This window comes from Narcine bancroftii, chromosome 5, assembly GCF_036971445.1.
Source record: "Narcine bancroftii isolate sNarBan1 chromosome 5, sNarBan1.hap1, whole genome shotgun sequence".
Classification (NCBI taxonomy): Eukaryota; Metazoa; Chordata; class Chondrichthyes; order Torpediniformes; family Narcinidae; genus Narcine; species Narcine bancroftii.
The window spans coordinates 22,019,253-22,039,071 of NC_091473.1; the positions used below are offsets into that span (position 1 = coordinate 22,019,253).

General features: G+C 47.3%; 1 protein-coding gene across 2 annotated transcripts in view; it reads right to left on the reverse strand.

Annotated features, from left to right (window-relative positions):
* Positions 1-19,819, reverse strand: part of bsnb (bassoon (presynaptic cytomatrix protein) b) — a 451,700-nt gene that overhangs the window by 171,707 nt on the left and 260,174 nt on the right. Inside the window, exon 6 of one of the 2 annotated variants that reach the window (XM_069936943.1) lies at positions 371-2,498. In XM_069936943.1, coding sequence (XP_069793044.1) covers positions 371-2,498 — 2,128 coding nt within the window. Of the gene's footprint in view, positions 1-4; positions 2,499-19,819 lie in introns of those variants that run through there. The other variant, XM_069936942.1, reaches the window with a different exon arrangement.

Below are 19,819 nucleotides of genomic sequence, written 5' to 3' on the forward strand. Positions count from 1 at the left end.
TTTGTTCTCCTGTTGTGCCTGTGGTATCAAGATAGTAGCCATGCAATGACTCACTGCAGCCAGCTTGCCACATTCAGTGAGTCCCAGGATAAGATACGTGACACACAACATAACCCCACAAATCACTGACCATACATACCACCAATAGAAACAATAAGCCGTGTAACATGCTTAAGTAAAAAAAAAAATGAGTGCACAGAAAGGTATTAAGGCACATGCCAGTCAATTAGGCTTTAAATGCAAGAATTAAGTTTGTTTTATACATGCAGGTATTTACACTGTTGATGTTTTTCTGATGAAAACTTTGCATTGGCCATGCTTTCTAAATGATCTTTATAAAGTCGATGAGATCACCAGTGATATTCTTTACCTTCACTGTCAGACACAGCACAGTGCATATCATCCATGATGTAACCATCATCCTCTCTGTAAGTATGGCTACGTGATGTCTCTTTTCCATCCTGCACATCAGGCAGGGAATGGCTAGAGCCGAACTGAGATCGGCCATCAACAACATTTGGTGGGACTGGTTCTCTCGAGGTCCTTGCTGTGTTCACCTGATTTCCCACAGGACTCAAAGGATTATCCTCTTGGGATGATTGGGCTCTTATTGGACCACGTCCTCGACTATGACCCATTCCTGGCTTTTGAGACCGCTCCATTAAATCTCTTTCATAAGATTTACTTCTAGGACTAGCAACTTCTTTTCCAGATTTTTCCATGCCATACATCGAGGACGACCTTGATCTGTTGCCATTGCTGTAACCTCTCTCTGAATCTTGAAGCGATTCTCTACTGCCATGAGCAGAATATCTCTGATGTTCATAAATGTTCTTCTTGAGACCATATGTTATCTCATCCTGAAGCTTCTGTGCCTTCAGGATTACATTGCTTCCTGCTGCTGAAGTTGTTGCAGGATATGAGGCAAAATCAGATTCCACATCTTTAGCTTCCTCTATTGGTGAAAACTTGGAAATTTTCTGTTCAATATTTTGTTTTCTGTGTTTGCTGCGTTTAGTAGATACCACAGCAGGAGCCTGTTGCTTTGATGAATGTTTTTGAGACCCATAAGAATTGTGCTTGTCCATTCGGGTGGAATGTTTATGATTGCCATCTGCATAGTAACATGAAGATCCACTTGAGGTGTTTGACATTCTGCCATGGCTATCTGAATTCCTTTGGTATCCATTCTTCCCTCGATGGTCTGGTACTTGGAAGTCATACATGTCTTCCTCTGAATCATCACCAGCTTTGTTATGTGTATGGGTTCTATTAGAATTGGTTACATCCATGAAGTCATTCTTTTCTTTTCCATGTCTTGTATTACTAGGCTGAGGAAGTGGTTCTGCTTTCTGACTTTCTGTTGTTGAAGTATTCTCTTTGGTTAATTCACTAATATCATCAATCATAACATAATTGCGAGAAATATTGTGCTCTAAGTTTGCATATAGGGAATCTGCTGAATAGTTGGTTGAAGGACTTTCTATTGCATTTCCACTTTCAGCAACTCTCAACTCTGTGTTCTTGTACTGGTCAAAGTTGCCACTCACTGTTGTAGTTGTGTACACCTTCTCAGATGAAGTTGCAGAAATAATAGCATTTGTGTTACCGATTACTTCATAATTGGTGGGTATCTTCTGTTCAAGATCAGCTAATGATGTTTGCCTTGGTTTCTGATGTTGTGGTGTGACATTAGCCTGTGGCTGATACTGGGCAGATTGGTAGGGAGCCTGATTTGGATAGGTAGTATGAGCATTGTATTGGTTAAGTGACTGGAATCCACCTATGTTTGGTAAACTAGTGTCACCCTGGTAGTTTGTATTTTGTGGATATGATTGTTGCTGAAATGTGTTTTGAGAATGCATAGTTGGATGAGACTGAAAGTTGTTTGGTGACTGGTAAGTATTGGGAACTGGATAATGGAGTGGTTGATATCCTCCATGTTGATAGTTTGTTAGACCTTGAGGAGTGACTTGTGATTGAGGGTAATAAGATGATGTGGTTGAATGCTGAGCTATTGAAAATTCAGAATACTGATTAACTGGAACAGTGTGTGGCCTAGCTAAGAGATTGTTGTATGAAGATATTCTGATATTATTAACTTCACTGTCTGACATATAATCCCTGTCTTCTCCCAGACCTCTTACATAGCCTACATCTCGCTTTGTTGGATCTTTAACAAATGTTTCTTTTCTTCGATTAATTCCCAACTCTATGTATCGAAGCTTTGCATCAATTTCTTTTTCTTCTTCATCAAGCTCTGCCTGTTTCTTCTGGAGTTTGTTTGATTCTTGCTCCACTTTTTCCAGTTCGTGACTGATATCTTTCAGAAGTTTATCACGAGTGATCTGGTCAGACAAGGGTCCCCTTCTGCGAGGCAGTGAGGTCCCAAAGAGCTGAGGATGAAATGGTACATTACTATGCATTATTTCTTCAGGTGGTGGACTAGGTAGTGTTCTTTTCACTTTCTTCATTGTGCTCTGCTGCAAGTTTCCAATCTGAAATACAAAAGAAAAAAAAAAGTTGTTACTTTTTTTGAAATACATCAACACATGGTGACTTTTGTCATAAATTATTTCCCCCCCCCCCCACCAAAATTGCATCTGTGACTCCAACTAAATATTAGATCTCATCTATGCCCATCATGAAGGTTTCAGTGTAGAAGTTACACACAAGTCTTTCAAGCATATTTTTGTATGATAAACTTGGAATTAAATCTAACACTTTGACAACCATCCATTTACCTGGTAATAGTCAATCACAACTTGAAATTAAAACACAAACTCGTGAAGGACTCCTTTTTTAAAATGACGTTAAAATCTTGATTTGCTCAGTAATAATTCACTGTAATTTACCACAGATCTTACAGTGCCCTGGAAATAAATTAAAGGGTGTGGCAGTGCACATCCTCATGGCGAAACAGCCCCACTTGTATCGCCACGTGGCGGGGCAGCCATGGGGAAATGGCATCATTAGAGGTTTCTCTCTGACTCCAGCATCCCTTCCAGCGCGCACCCTGGACAGCGATTATGACGTCACAATGCACCAGGTGACTGAGCTCGCGCCCTGGACAGCGATTATGACGTCACAATGCACCAGGTGACTGAGCTCAATCTGCCCTTAAAGGGGGGCGCTGAATTTGAATAAAAACTGTCATTAATGACCTTCGGGTGTGGCAGCAGTAATTTCCGTCAGCTCCTGCAAGCGTCACAGTGGTGAACCCGACGGGCCCAGACGGCTGTCTGGACCCAGCGAATGATGGACGCAGTCGAGGTGAACACAGTAGCCCTCAAACTTCTCCCCTTCTGGCAGGCGGAGATACAATTTCACCTCTGCAACATCTCAGCCAAAACAACAAAATTTTACCACGTTGTGGGCGCGCTGGACCAGGACACGGTGGCGAGGGTGGATGACATCATTCACCAGCAGTGGGCAAATATACGGCCCTCAAAAATCTACTCCTGGGGAGGTTTGGCCTCACTCTCCAGCATAATGCTTCCAGGCTCTTACACCTGGATGGGTTGGGGAATTGCAGCCCCTCAGCCCTCATGGACGAAATGCTGGCCCTGTCAGGGGATTATGAACCGTGTTTCCTCTTCTGCCAGATATTCCTTGAACAGATGCCAGAAGAAAACCGGCTCCATCTGTCCTAAGAGGACTTTTCTGACTCCCACAAGGCTGCAGTCCAGGCAGATGCCCTCTGGCGCGCAAAACAGGAGAACGAGGAAGCCCTCAGCCAAGTCTCCAAGTCGGGGCCCCGCCGTCTGCAGGATACTCCCAAGCACAAGCCAGAGGAAACCCAATCAACATAGTGCTTTTATCACCAGTGCTGGGGAGTGAAAGCCCGCAAGTGCCACCAGCCCTGCGACTTCCAGGGAAATGGCCAGGCCAACTGCTGTTGATAGCTGTGACGGTTGGCTACATGAACAGCCTCCCTTACATCACTGACAAGTCCACGGGCCGCTGGTTCCTGGTGGACACACGGGCCGAGCTGAGCGCCCTCCGCCCTACAGCACTGGAAACTTGCACCCAGACCCCCGGTCCAACCCTGCGGGCTGCCACCTGTAGGGCACAGATACAAATCAGGTATTAAATATTCAAATGGAGTTTCGTCCTGGCCTCGGTGGGCACCGTGCTGTTAGGGGCTGATTTCCTAAGGGCTCAAGGTCTGCTGGTGGATGTGAGGGGCAGGAGGCTGCTCAACACCCACACCTTTTGCTCAGTGCCCCTGGACAATTGACCCAAAACCGCCATGGTAGCCACTGCCACAGACGAATTCGCCGAGATCCTCAGTGAATTCCCTGCCATCCTGGGCCCACACTTCAACATCACCTCCCACCGCCATGGAGTTTTCCATCACATCTCCACAAAAGGCCCACCGCTGCACACCAGAGCTTGGCGGCTGCCGCCGAAGAAACTAAAACAGGCAAAGGAAGAATTCTCCAGGCTCCAGGATCTGGATATAGTTCGGCGGTTGGACAGCGCTTGGGCGGCATCACTGCACATGATCGCAAAGTCATCAGGGGGTTGGAGGCCCTGCGGAGACTACAGATGGCTAAATGACGCCACGACTCCAGACAGGTACCTGGTCCTCCATATCCAGGACTTCGCAGCCAACCTCCATAGCGCGAGGTTCTTTTCAAAAGTCGATCTGGTGCGCGGATACCACCAGATCCCGGTACACCCCAATGACGTTGGAAATACCGCTATTATCACCCCTTTCGGCTTGTTCAAATTCCTCCGGATGCCATTTGGGTTGAAGAACGTGGCCCAGGTGTTCCAGCGCCTCATAGACACAGTGGATAGGGATCTGGACTTTGTCTTTATCTACTTAGATGACATCCTAGTAGTCAGCTGCAGCCACGAAGAGCACAGGACCCATCCCCATACCCTGTTCATCTGGCTGGCAGAATTCGGCTTCACGGTCAACAAGGCCAAATGCCAGTTTAGGAAACAGACATTGCAGTTCCTGGGGCACACCATCTCAGCATCTGGGGCAGCTCTGGCACTGGAGAAAGTGGCAGCCGTCCAGCGTTTTCCCAAACCCTCCTCCCTCAAGGGCCTGCAGGAATTAGTGGGAATGGTAAATTTTTACCAGAGATTCATCTGCAATGCCGCCCGCATCATGCGCCCACTTTTCGTGCTGATCGTGACGAAAGAGAAGACCCTGGCCTGGTTGGAGGAGGCAGACAAGGCCTTCACTGCAATGAAACAGGCCTTCACAGAGGCAACTTTGTTGGTGCACCCGCTCCCGGAAGTGCACATGACGCTCTCGGTCAACGCTTCCGCCATGGAATAGTACTGGAATAGTGGCTGGATGGGCAGTAATGCCCGCTGGCCTTTTTCAGTAAGCATTTGTAACCGCCAGAGCTTAAGTACAGTGCATTCAACCAGGAACTCCTGGCGCTGTACCTGGCCATCCGCCACTCCCGATACTTCTTGGAGGGCAGAACTTTCACCGTTTTTACTGATCACAAGCCCCTCACCCAAACACTGGCTATGCCCAATGACCTGTGGTCAGCCAGGCAACAGCGTCACCTGTCCTACGTGTCTGAATTCACGTCAGACATCCGGCACAGGACGGACAAGGACAATGTGGTCACGGATGCGCTCTGCGAGCTTACGCACCCCTCAGTAAAAACTACCGTGCGTATGGTGGTGCAGCAATTCGTCTGCCATGGCCTCAAGAAGAAGGTGGCAGTGCTAATCCTCAACTGCATCAAGTGCCAGACATCTAAAGTCCATAGGCACACACAGGCTCCTGTTCAAAATTTCGACTCAGCAATGCGGAGGTTCCAGCATATCCACATGGATGTCATGGGCCCCTTGCCGGTGTCCAGGGAGTCGCGGTAACTGTTTACCATAGTGGACAGAGCAACCAGGTGGCCAGAAGCCATCCCGGTCCATGAGGCATCAGCGTAGAAGTGTGCTAGAGCCCTGGTCAGCCAGTGGATCGCTCATTTCGACATGCAGGCGCACATCACAAGTGACAGAGGCGCCCAATTTACCTCCGCACTATGGTCGCAGCTGGCAAGGCTTTTAGGGGTAACACTGCACCACACCACAGCCTACCACGCACAGTCTAACGGGTTGGTAGAGGGGTTTCACCGACACCTTAAGTCTGCTCTGATGGCAAGACTTTCCAGTCCAGACTGGGTGGACGAGTTGCCCTGTCGACCCTCAACGTGGTGGCTGTGTTTCTTCCACTACTCACACCACCTCAGTGGTGACCCCGACAAGCCCAGATGTTTTTCTGGACTCAAAACACCATGGATTCAGCAGAACTTAATGCTGTCTCCATCAAGTTTCCCCCCTTTTGGACCCACCGACCGAGAACGTGGTTCAGGCAGGCGGAAGCACAATTTCAACTCCGCAATATCTCCTCAGACGCCACGATGTTCCATCATGTCGTGAACGCTCTGGACCAAAATACAGCAGCGAGGGTGGATGACATCATCCACCACCCCCCGGCTACGGACAAGTGCACCACCCTCAAAGACCTGCTGCTTGGAACTTTCGGGCTAACTCCCCTGCAACGGGCTTCCAAGCTCCTTCACCTAGTTGGGCTTGGGGACCGTAGTCTGTCGGCACTGATGGACGAAATGCTGGCCCTGGCGGAAGACCACAAGCCTTGTTTTCTCTTCCGCCAGATATTCCTGGAACAGATGCCAGAGGACATCCAGCTGCTCCTTACAGATGAAGACTTCTCGAACCCGAGGAGAGCAGCAGCCCATGCGGATGCTCTCTGGCCCACGAAGAGGGAGAACGAGGCAGCCCTCAACCAGGTGGCACGACCAGGAGCCAGCTGACCGTAAGCCGCTCCAAAGACCAAGCCAGAGGAGGGCCAGGTGACCTGGTGTTTCTACCACCTGTGCTGGGGAACGCAAGCCCATAAGTGCTGCCAGCCCTGTGGGTTTCAGGGAAACGACCAGGCCAGCCACCGTTGATGGCTGCGACAGCTGCCCACACAAACAGCCTCCTTTGTGTGACGGACAGATCCACCGGCCGCCGATTCCTGGTGGACACAGGGGCTGAGCTCAGCATCCTTCCCCCCACTGGAGGTTCATCCTAGCATCCATGGGCACCACGCTGTTAGTGGCTGACTTCCTCAGAGCTCATGGCCTATTGGTTGACATGAAGGGCAAAAAGCTGGTCAATGCCCGAACGTTCCACTCCACCTGACACGATGCAGCAAAAGCCCGCAAGCCCAAAATTGCTGCTGTAGCCACCTCCAGGGACGAGTTCGATGAGATCCTTCACGAATTCCCCTCCATCTTAGACATGGTTCAACGCCACCCTGCCCCAGCATGGGAGTCTTCCACCACAATGCCACACAGGGTCCCCGCTGCACACTAGACCCAGATGGCTGCCACCCGAGAAGCTCCAGCAGGCAAAGAAGGAGTTCTCCAGGCTCCAGGAACTGGGAATCGTCTGGCGCTTGGACAGCGCCTGGGCATCGCCGCTTCATTTGGTCCCAAAATCGTCTAGGGGTTGGAGACCGTGCGGGGACTACCATCGGTTGAACAATGCAACCACCCCCGACAGGTACCCTGTGCCCCACATACAGGACTTCTCTGCCAACCTCCACAGAGCACGGGTCTTCTCCAAAGTGGACCTCATGCGGTGTTACCATCAGATCCCTGTGCATCCAGACGATGTGGGTAAAACAGCTATTATCACCCCTTTCAGCCTCTTTGAGTTCCTGTGTATGCCCTTCGGTCTAAAGAACATGGCCCAAATGTTCCAGCACCTCATGGACGCGGTTGGAAAAGACCTGGACTTTGTGTTCATTTACCTGGACGATATTCTCATTACCAGTTGTAACTGCGACGAACACAAAGCCCACCTCGCCAAGTTCTTTGCCCGGCTGGAGGACTTTGGCCTCACGATCAACACTGCCAAATGCCAGTTCGGCAAGGAGTCCCTCCAGTTCCTGGGGCACACCATTTCAGAAGGTGGAGCCGCGTCGGCGCCGGAGAAGGTAGCGGCTGTTCAATGATTCCCCAAACCCTCCACCCTGAAAGGCCTCCAAGAGTTCACGGGGATAGTGAACTTTTACCACAGTTTCATCCTCGGAGCCACGCGCACCATGCACCCATTATTCATGCTTATGGCCACCAAAGAAAAGACTTTATCGTGGTCAGAGGATACGAACAGTGCTTTCATCGTGACAAAGGAGGATCTAGCCAGCGCCACGCTGCTGATGCACCTGCGGCCAGAGGCGCACACTGCACTCTCCGTGGACGCCTCAGCTATGGCGGGAGGGGGTGGTTCTGGAACAGTGACTTGATGGACAATGGCGCCTGCTGGCCTTTTTCAACAAGCAGCTGCACCCGCTGGAGCTCAAATACAGTGCCTTCGACTGGGAGCTCCTGGCGCTGTATTTGGCCATCCACTATTTCTGCTACTTCCTCGAGGGCAGGTCGCTAACAGCCTTCACGGATCACAAGCCCCTCACTCAAGCACTGGCGATGGCCAAGGATCCGTTGTCCGCCAGACAGCAGCGTCACCTGTCGTACACGTCTGAGTTCATGACCGACATCCAACACAGGACCGGCTAGGAAAACGTAGTGGCGGATGCGCTCTTCCGTCCAGCCATCAACACTCCCGCGCCTAGCCTGGATTACGAGCAACTGGCTCAGGCACAGAGGAACGATGTGTCATCTCAGGCCTCAAACTCAAGGATGTCCGGATGCCTAGCAGCCTGGACACATTGCTCTGCAACATCTATACAGGCACGCCGCATCCAGTGGTCCCGCCGCACTGGAGGGCAAAGTCTTAAGTCTGATTCACAACCTCGCTCACCCAGCAGTAAAGACAACCGTGCGGATGGTCACAGAGTGGTTCGTGTGGCACTGGCTGAAGAAGGCGGTGGCGGAACCGGTCAGAAACTGTACAAGGTCCAGCAACACACGCAAGCCCCCATCCAGTACTTTGACCTGGCGGTTCGCAGATTCTGACACATCCACGTTGATGTCGTTGGGCCCCTGCTGGTGTCCAAGGAGGCTTGTTATTTCCTCACGGTGGTGGATCAGGTCAAAAGGTGGCTGGAGGCCATCCCGATTAAGGAAACCTCCACGGACTCGTGCGCCAGGACTCTGCTCAGCCAATGGATCACCCGTTTTGGATTCCCGGCACATATCACTAGCTATAGAGGGGCACAGTTCACATCTGCCCTATGGACTCAGATGGCGAAGCTCCTGGGGGGCCAAGCTCCACCACACCACAGCATACCACCCGCAGTCCAACATGTTGGTGGAGAGGTTCCACAGGCACCTGAAGGCATCACTTATGGCCAGGCTCTCCGGACTAGACTGGGCGGACGAACTACCCTGGGCCATCCTTGGGATTAGGATGGCACCCAAGGAGGACCTGCAGGCTTCAGCAGTGGAGATGGTCTCTGGCACATCGCTTTCCCTACCGGGTGAGTTTTTCGGCCCAGACTCTGACACCACGGCCACCGACAAAAACCTGCTGACGGACCTACGCAGACGACTAGCCTCCCTAGCTCCCCCACCCCTGGCACGCCACAGCACCCAGCCATTTCATTTCCCCAAAGAGCTCGACTCGGCCCAGTTCGTTTTCTTGCGGAGGGGACCACAAGGTGCACCGCTACAGCGACAGTACGAGGGGCCATACAAAGACTTGCACCAGTCTGGCGGAACCTTCACCCTGGACGTTGGGGGGAGAGAGGAACTTTTCACAGTGGACCACTTCAAAGTGGCCCATCTGGACTTATCACAGCTGGTGCAGACAGCAGTGCTCAAGCGCTGGGGCCAGCCACCAAAGCGACAGGACGCATAGCCGGTTCTGGCGGGGGGGGGGTTGTTGTGTGACAGCGCACATCCTCATGGCGAACCGGCCCTGCTTGTATCACCACGTGGCGGGGCAGCCATGGGGAAATTGCATTGTCAGAGGCTTTTCTCTGACTCCAGCATCCCTTACAGCGCGCACCCTGGGCAGCGATTATGATGTCACAATGCGCCAGGTGACTGAGCTCATGCTGCCCTTAAAGGGACGTGCTGAATTTGAATAAATATAGTCATTAACGACCCTCAATGTGGTGGCTGTGATTCTTCCACTGCTCACACCGCCACAAGGGCACATTAAAACATATGTATGAAATAGACTTTTTAACCTTTTGGAACTAAGACTGCAAAACAAGACTGACTTCTATCTTTGCTCAGAATTGGGATAGGAATCCAAGCCAAATACTTACTTTTGATGTCAAAATACTAAATCTGATTTTGAGACACTTATATTCTATATTTTATTCAAATATAAATTCTAAATTTTTAAAAATAAATGTAATTAAAAAAAATTAGACCCACAGAATGGTAACAGGACATTTTGTCCTACAAACGGGCCATCTTGTTGTCCAATTTACACCCAATTAACCTACACTCCCAGTACGCTTTGAACTGTGGAAGAAAACAGGACCCTCCAGGGAAAATCCATGCAGACATGGGGATAATGTACAAACTCATACAGACAGTATAGGATTCAAACCCAGGTCCAGTCCTGATCACTGGCGCAGCAAAGGTGTTGCGCTAACCATTACACCAACTGTGCTGCCCTAATAACTCGTTTATCTAACAGTGCAATCATTCTAATCACCTTGGTGATTTGAAATTATTCTCATCACTCAAAGTATAATTTATTTGAAGTGATACAATGTACATTTGGAAATATTATGGTTTTATGCAACTGCCAGAAAGAACATTCACTCAAATTTGTGGCATGAAGAATCATTGAAATTATTTATTCAGACTATCTGATATAGTTTAACCACAAAATAATGAAAACAACCAGTGAATCCATGACATTATCTCTTAATTGTTAACATCAGCAAACCAACAATGGAAGAAAAATATAGCGCTCAGTCTCAGGATTCACTGTCAGTTAAAAAGTAAGAGAATATTCTGCTGGCTGAAAATATGTTATGGAGACCAACTGGAATTTATAATTATGTACAAACTAACTGAGGACTTTGACAAATTTCAGTTTATTAGGAAAAACTGTGAGCAATTTGTAAAGGACTGTTAAGATTTATGACTGATGAATTTAATAGCAAGTTGCTGAAGTAGTTGTAGTAGATAGAAAAGTGGTCTCAGATCTACTTCATAAAAAGTTTTAAAAGCAATCCAATAATTTCCATGTATGAAAATGTAAGCTAAAATAAAGTTCAGGGAATTGAATACAAACTATTGATCTGGTTAATGGACTGGTTTAGCAATATAAGACAGAAGTAGCCTTGATAAATAATGTACTCCAATTGGATGGAAGTGAATGATGGCACTGATAGAAATCTTTGCTGAGGCCTCAACAATTCAATATATTTGATAATGACTAATGAAGTGAGTCTAAATTTGCCAATGAAACAGATTGATGCATAGTAAGTGGTTTAAACAGAAACATGAAATTGCAAGCGAATAAGTAAAATAGTGGCAGATTTCAAAACATGTTTGCAACAAAGCCATCTATTTTGGACCAAAAAAGTGTATTTACTTGTTGGGAAAACGCTAGGAATATTTAAATCTGATATGTTTTTTTGGGTGAATGCATACAAATTGTTAAAATTTGGCGACTTAACCATATAACCATATAACCATTTACGGAGCGGAAATAGGTCATGTTGGCCTTTCGAGTCCGCACCGGTTCACTTGTTACATAAATAAATTCAAAAATAATTTATTCTACTCAGCCTTTATTTAGATTAAAATAACAGAGAATTTCTTGGTACTGTGACAGGATATAGATATGTTTTTGGGAGATAAATTGGGGCAAGTTTGTTAGTGTAGGTCACATGCAAACACTTTAAAACAGATCTTATTTAAAATACTGGAGCTCTGCTAATGCTAGACATGTCAGGGCCCCAGAGCCTTTGCAAAAGCTTTGGAGAGTGCTCAAGATACTTCATTAATGGATTATTGTTTACAAAAAGGCAACAGATAAAAGAACTTGTCAAAGCTGCCTTCTGTCTGGAGGGGGACTTACTGTTCTAAGAGGGTCATGTAGTTTTGCAAGCAGAGAGAGACAAACAGGCTTTCTCTCAGAAAGAGAGAAAGATCAGTTCTATAGTCAGCAGCATCAACTGGGACTGGAACAGGACAAGCTGGCAAGCTTGTGGAAAACCCCATTTGAAAGACAGGTTGTGAGTGGTTAGTTCAGCCTGGTCAAAGCCCTTGTAGTTCATGCAAGAGGAAAGGACTAGCTGTCTATTGTTTCACTTGAAATCGGAGAAACAAAAAGGCATTCTGTGGTGACCTGAAAGAAAGAGGTTATCATCTGGAGAACCATGAGGGGGAAAGTTTCTGTGACAAGACACTGAAGTGGCTGATTAAAAAAAGGTATCAGTTGTGGGTGTCCAGCGTACAATAAATCTCTCTATGAAAACTGACAATAACCTTCCTGAGAAGTAAACATTTACCTTTCAAGCATCAAAGCCTGGTGAACTTTATAAATGTTAAATTCTGTGCACAGTATAAGAATTGCCTATAACCAGTTAATATGGAGGAATGAAAAGTGAGATTGGACAGTGAATCAAAGAACTTTTCTGAACTTACATGCACATTACATACACATGCGCTTAGAATTGGAAGGGGGTTAAGTTAGATTAGTTAAGTCAATAGTGATAAGTTAAAGTGTGTTTCTATTTGCATGTTTAAAGATAATTAAAAGCAACTTTTGTTTATGCAATAATTTGTCTTGCTGAATATATGACAATATTTATTGCTGCTGGGTTTTGGGGACCTCTGGGCTCGTAACAGTACACCATTAAAAGATTAGTAGAGATCATATATCCTGGGCTTGAAGATCATCTGAATCATTAACTTTAACTACTGATCTTTCTACAACCTGAAACAACTGCTCTCATTTACTTTTGACATCACCTGTGATTTTGAATACCACTTTCAAAGCTCTTTTTAGCCAAAGTACAATCCAGGTGCTTCCAGCCTCTCCATACTATTGCAGTCCCTCATCTTTTGGGCTATTCTAGGAAATGTCTTCTGCACCCTCCCAAATCTTCACATCTTCCTAAATTGGGGTTAACACAGTACAAAGTGTGTTTAGTGAGACCAACAATGGTCACCCAGATGCAATTGGCTTGCAGTATCTCGCGACTTTGAAATGATTAAAGCAGACGGTGGGCAGTGGGGGGTGGGGGGGGGGTGGGGGAGATGCTCTCCCTGATACTGGTGCCCTGTGATAATCTGCAGTCTGTGAGTCTGTAACTCCTTAAGGCCGCTGTTAGTATCACAATCTTAGGCCCAGATCCCCCGGCAGTCACACGATTTTAAAATCGTTCAAGTCCACAGTGATGGGCAGTTGGATTGTACGGTAGAGCCCCACGGGGAGTACTGTGTCACCACTACCCCTGGTTAAACACCAGCAGCACCACTCCTGTTAATGCAGCTCTAGCAGAACTGCCATTCTTTTTTTGTTTTTATCCAGTTTAAAATGAATACATTTATCTCAATGATGCAATTCCTCCTGCAGAATATAAAGGTTAAGTGTCCAGTGATGGAACAATAAGGATGTCTTCCATAACATACTCACAGAATTCGAGTTGAAGACAATGTATTACAGTTGTATAAAGTATTTTAAAAAGTCTAAAAAGGTCCGTAACATACTCACAAAATTAGAGTCGAACACAAAGTCCAAAAAGGTCCGAAACATACTCACAGAATTAGAGTCGAACACAATGTATTACAGTTGTATAAAGTATTTTAAAAAGTCTAAAAATATCTGTAACATACAGAATTAGAGTCGAACACAATGTATAACAGTTGTATAAAGTATTTTAAAAAGTCTAAAAAGGTTCCATACAATTAGTAAAAATCTCATCAGCAGAGTGAACATTTCGGCAAAGTTCCTTCAATAAACAAATGGCTCTCTCTTTGATACAATACTTGGACATCTTATTTTGACATTTTTAATTACTGTCAACACTGAAATGCATATTCATTATTGCACAGATTTAACATCAATGATAAAACCATGTAACCCTATGGGCCAAAGATGTGCCCAGTAAGCTTTGTGGCTCACTGGTCATCATTTGATCCGGCACAATGTGTTTAATTCAAACAATGAGCCTATAACGGATGACGAATGATCCACCCTGGACCCACAACACCACCTCATTAATCAGGAAATCACAGCAGTGGATACTCTTCCTAAGGAGTTTGAAGAGGGCAAAGCTAACAGTCCCATCTTGACAATCTATACATTGCATTTTGCTATTATTTTGTGGTTTTGTGTGTGTGTGTGTGTGTGTGTGTGTGTGTGTGTGTGTGTGTGTGTGTGTGTGTGTGTGTGTGTGTGTGTGTGTGTGTGTGTGTGTGTGTGTGGTATCACTTTAAGGGTGAGCACAGGCTGCAACCATTCACACCTGTGGAGAGATTGGAAGGTAACAGTTAGAATAGGTTGCACCCAAAACTTTGGAGAGGAGAAAGAACATTTGTTGCTTTTTCCAGGGACACAGGTGGTGAGAGAGTCCTCTGCGTGGAACACTGAAGGAACAGCACTTTATGACCAGCGGCCATCTTATCGGACCTTGAGCAAGAATTACTCTGTGTGATAATGGGCAATTTACCTGATTCTCCCTGTTATTGAATCCCCAATGTGAACAAAGGAAAGGTCACTTTGATTGACCCGTACCTGTGTTTTGGAAGAAGGAGAATTGCTGCTTTGGATCATGACCAAAGTAATGGTCATTTTGATTGACCCATACCTGGGTTTTGGAAGAATCATGGAAGATGCGTGTTTCATTTCCCCTATGCAAAGAAACAGCCATTCATAAAAAAAAGGAAATTTCTCTGGAAGAAACACAACTAGGATTTGTGAGTTTTTGGCATTCAGTCTCTCCCCTTTCCTTCGTGATTGCTTCTGTGCATCAGTTTAAAATTCTGTGTTTCACAATGGATTTCTAAGACTGAACTTTGGAATGACTTTCTAGAATTATGCCTAAGCTGTAATGGTTTGGGTCACACACACACACACACACACACACACACACACACACACACACACACACACACACACACACACACGCATGCACATTTGCACATAGTTGGTTTTGATTTGACTAATGTGTTGTATAATTTTTAGTTACTAATAAATATAGTGTTTTAAAAGAAATATATAATATTGCTGCTGCTCTGCGACGTAAGAGAGAGTGTGTGTAGGGGGTGGGTGTGGGGTGTGTGTGTGGGGTGTGGGTATGTGGGTGTGGATGGGATGTGGATGTGGGTGTGCGTGTGTGTGTGTGTTATATTCGCACATGGTTAGAAGAAATGCAGTTCCATCTGGTTCCATCCAGTCAGATGATGATGGACTTGAACTTTTAAAACTTTACAGGTAATTACAAAATAAAACTTTTGGTTTTCAGGAAATTGTGATTTGGAAAAATATTAAAAAGGAAGTGGGAACAATAAACATTAGTCTCAATTGAGGTTGACTGGGTAATTTGAATCTAAATAGCATGAATCACTAAACCTTGTATCAGATCATGACCAAAGATGAAAATCAAGTTCGTCCATATCTACAGCATCAGAAAACAAAAAGGACTGATACATGCAATTAGACCTTGCTAAATAATTAGGTTCAGAAATAAGCAGAAATTCATTCGAAATTTGTCTACCATTCCCCTTGTAGTTGGTCACCAAGCCAGAAGAGTCAGGCTGACGTTCATTGACTTCAGCTCACCATTTAACACAACCGTACTTTAGAGGCTGGAGGATAAACTGTCCTCGCTGGAACTCAACACCATTCTTTCCCATTGGAATCTAGAGTTCTTGACTAAACACCACAGTCTGTCTGTATTGGGAGCAAGACCTCATCCCATCATGCTGGCACTGGTGCATCTCAGGGCTGTGTGCTCAGCCCACTACTGTTTACACTACTAACTCATGACTACACTGCCAGAATCAGTTCTAACAGAATCATCCGGGTTGCAGATGATACAACAGAGGTTGGCCTCATTGGCAACAATCATGAGTTGTAATGGAGAGAGTGGAGAGCAGAAAGTTCCTTGGTGTTCATATAAAGGATGACCTATCCTGGACCCACAACACCTGATTAGTCAGAAAGGTGCAGCAGCATCCACACTTCGTAAGGAGGCTGAAGAAGGCAAGGCTACTGGCCCCCATCTTGACAACATTTTACAGGAGCACAAGAGAGAGATTGTAGCGACTGCTGTGGCAGCGCTACGAAATGAAGAGATGTCCACACAGTACAAGGGTGAACCAAAAACTGACTTAATTATTTGAATTCACTGCATTGCCCTATGGGGAGCGGCCACTTCCGGTGACGTATGTGCCGGCTTCCGGAAGTGAAGTCAGCATGTCGCTGCGTCACTCCTCAGCCAGCAGTGTGCCACATGGAAATGGAGGTTCCCTTAGCTCGCACATGGTGTCTTCTCGATAGATCATGCGATGGCTGACTGTTGCGGCTATTCGGGTTGTCCACTTGGACAATCACTTGGCCCGCTACACCACCCCCACCCCAGAATTGCTGCTACTCCCTGAGCAGTTTAACTTACAGTGTCCGGACAGTCAGGCTCTTCATCTGACTGGGGGTCCGGGGCTGACTGTGAATCTGTCCTGTCGGCCGTCAATGTCCAGTGAAAACATAACACCATTTCTCTGTAGTACCTTGAACGGACCTTCGAACAGGCTCTGTAGGGGTGTTCCTTGCTGACCTTACAAAAACATGGTGGGTGGACTGCAGGTCTGCAGGGACGTGGCTGGGCAGCGAGCCGTGTCAAGACAATGATGGTGGGGAGGGCTTTTCACCTACTTGAACCCTCAACCTCTGGAGGACGTCAAGGTGCTGGGCTGTGGGCCGGGAAGGGGGGCAGTGGTTGAAATGGATATCCCTGGGAATGGTGAGTGCGAAACCATACGTCATATCTGTGGATGAGGCTGGCAGTTCCTCCTTCGGTACCGTGCAAACGCCTAGGAGTATCCACAGGAGCTCATCTACCCAGTTCAGGCCATGCAGCTGGGCTTTCGAGGTGGCCTTCAGGTGGTGGTGGAAACACTCGACCAGGCTGTTTGCTTGGGGTGGTAGGCCATGGTGTTGACTGCTACAGAATTGCCAGGTTGGACCACAGTGAGGAGGTGAACTGTGCCCCTCAGTCCGAGGTGATGTGGGTCAGGACTTCGAAGCACGCAACCCAGGTGGATAGGAAAGCCCTGGCACACGCCTCTGTGTCGCACGCAGTCATAGGTATTGCCTCTGGCCAGCAGGTAAAGCGGTCAATCATCGTGAACAACTACCGCATTCTCTGCTCACAGGGAGTGGACCGACAATGTCTACAACGAATGACCACGAGAAGATCACTGAGATCTCCTTTTCCTCTATTGGTGACATTTACCAGGGGAATTGTTTGAATAGGGATAAAAGAATTAAAGAAGACACTTTCCAACCAACTCACAGTATCTTTGACAAACCATCATCAAGAAGGTGGTACAGAAGCATCAAAATCAGGACTTCCAGGCTGGGAAATAGCTTATTCTTGTAGGCTGTGAGATTGATGAACAATATCCTATAACTAACTAAATCAACGCAAAATATTTACATACATTTATTTTAAATTATATCTTTATGTACATCGGGGTACTGCAGTGTGTGTGTGTGTGTGTCACAGACTCGTCCCCTGAAACCCTCTGGGATCAGCTGAAGACTACCATACTGCAATCAACTGAAGAGGTACTGGGCTTCTCCTCCAGGAAAAACAAGGACTGGTTCGACGATAACAGCCAGGAAATCCAGGAGCTGCTAGCAAAGAAGCGAGCTGCCCACCAGGCTCACCTTACAAAGCCGTCCTGTCCAGAGAAGAAACAAGCCTTCTGTCACGCATGCAGCCATCTTCAGCGCAAACTCTGGGAGATCCAAAATGAGTGGTGGACTAGCCTCGCCAAGCGAACCCAGCTCAGCGCGGACATTGGCGACTACAGGGGTTTCTACGAGGCTCTAAAGGCTGCGTACGGCCCCTCACCCCAAGTCCAAAGCCCGCTGCGCAGCTCAGACGGCAAAGTCCTCCTCAGCGACAAGATCTCCATCCTCAACCAATGGTCAGAACACTTCCAATCTCTTTTCAGTGCCAACCGCTCAGTCCAAGAATCCGCCCTGCTCCAGCTCCCTCAACAGCCCCTAAGGCTAGAGCTGGATGAGGTCCTCACCCGGGATGAGACATATAAGGCAATCGAACAACTGAAAAGTTGCAAAGCAGCAGGTATGGATGGAATCCCCCCCAGAGGTCTGGAAGGCTGGCGGCAAAACTCTGCATGTCAAACTGCATGAGTTTTTCAAGCTTTGGTGGGACCAAGGAAAACTGCCTCAGGAACTTCGTGATGCCATCATCATCACCCTGTACAAAAACAAAGTCGAGAAATCAGACTGCTCAAACTACAGGGGAATCACACTGCTCTCCATTGCAGGCAAAATCTTCGCTAGGATTCTCCTAAATAGAATAATACCTAGTGTCGCCGAGAATATTCTCCCACAATCACAGTGCGGCTTTCGCGCAAACAGAGGAACTACTGACATGGTCTTTGCCCTCAGACAGTTCCAAGAAAAGTGCAGAGAACAAAACAAAGGACTCTATATCACCTTTGTTGACCTCACCAAAGCCTTTGACACCCTGAGCAGGAAAGCGCATCAGATGCCCCCCAAAGTTCCTCAACATGGTTATCCAACTGCACGAAAACCAACAAGGTCGGGTCAGATACAGCAATGAGCTCTCTGAACCCTTCTCTGTTAACAATGGCGCGAAGCAAGGCTGTGTTCTCGCACCAACCCTCTTTTCAATCTTCTTCAGCATGATGCTGAACCAAGCCATGAAAGACCTCAACAATGAAGACGCTGTTTACATCCGGTACCGCACGGATGGCAGTCTCTTCAATCTGAGGCGCCTGCAAGCTCATACCAAGACACAAGAGCAACTTGTCCATGAACTACTCTTTGCAGACGATGCCGCTTTAGTTGCCCATTCAGAGCCAGCTCTTCAGCACTTGACGTCCTGTTTTACGGAAACTGCCAAAATGTTCGGCCTGGAAGTCAGCCTGAAGAAAACGGAGGTCCTCCATCACCCAGCTCCCCACCTTGACTACCAGCCCCCCCACATCTCCATCGGGCACACAAAACTCAAAACGGTCAACCAGTTTACCTATCTCGGCTGCACCATTTCATCAGATGCAAGGATCGACAATGAGATAGACAACAGACTCGCCAAGGCAAATAGCGCCTTTGGAAGACTACACAAAAGAGTCTGGAAAAACAACCAACTGAAAAACCTCACAAAGATAAGCGTATACAGAGCCGTTGTCATACCCACACTCCTGTTCGGCTCCGAATCAAGGTCCTCTACCGGCATCACCTACGGCTCCTAGAACGCTTCCACCAGTGTTGTCTCCGCTCCATCCTCAACACTCATTGGATCGCCTTCATCCCTAACATCGAAGTACTCGAGATGGCAGAGGCCGACAGCATCGAGTCCACGCTGCTGAAGATCCAGCTGCGCTGGGTGGGTCACGTCTCCAGAATGGAGGACCATCGCCTTCCCAAGATCGTGTTATATGGCGAGCTCTCCACTGGCCACCATGACAGAGGTGCACCAAAGAAGAGGTACAAGGACTGCCTAAAGAAATCTCTTGGTGCCTGCCACATTGACCACCGCCAGTGGGCTGATATCGCCTCAAACCGTACATCTTGGCGCCTCACAGTTCGGCGGGCAGCAGCCTCCTTTGAAGAAGACCGCAAAGCCCACCTCACTGACAAAAGGCAAAGGAGGAAAAACCCAACACCCAACCCC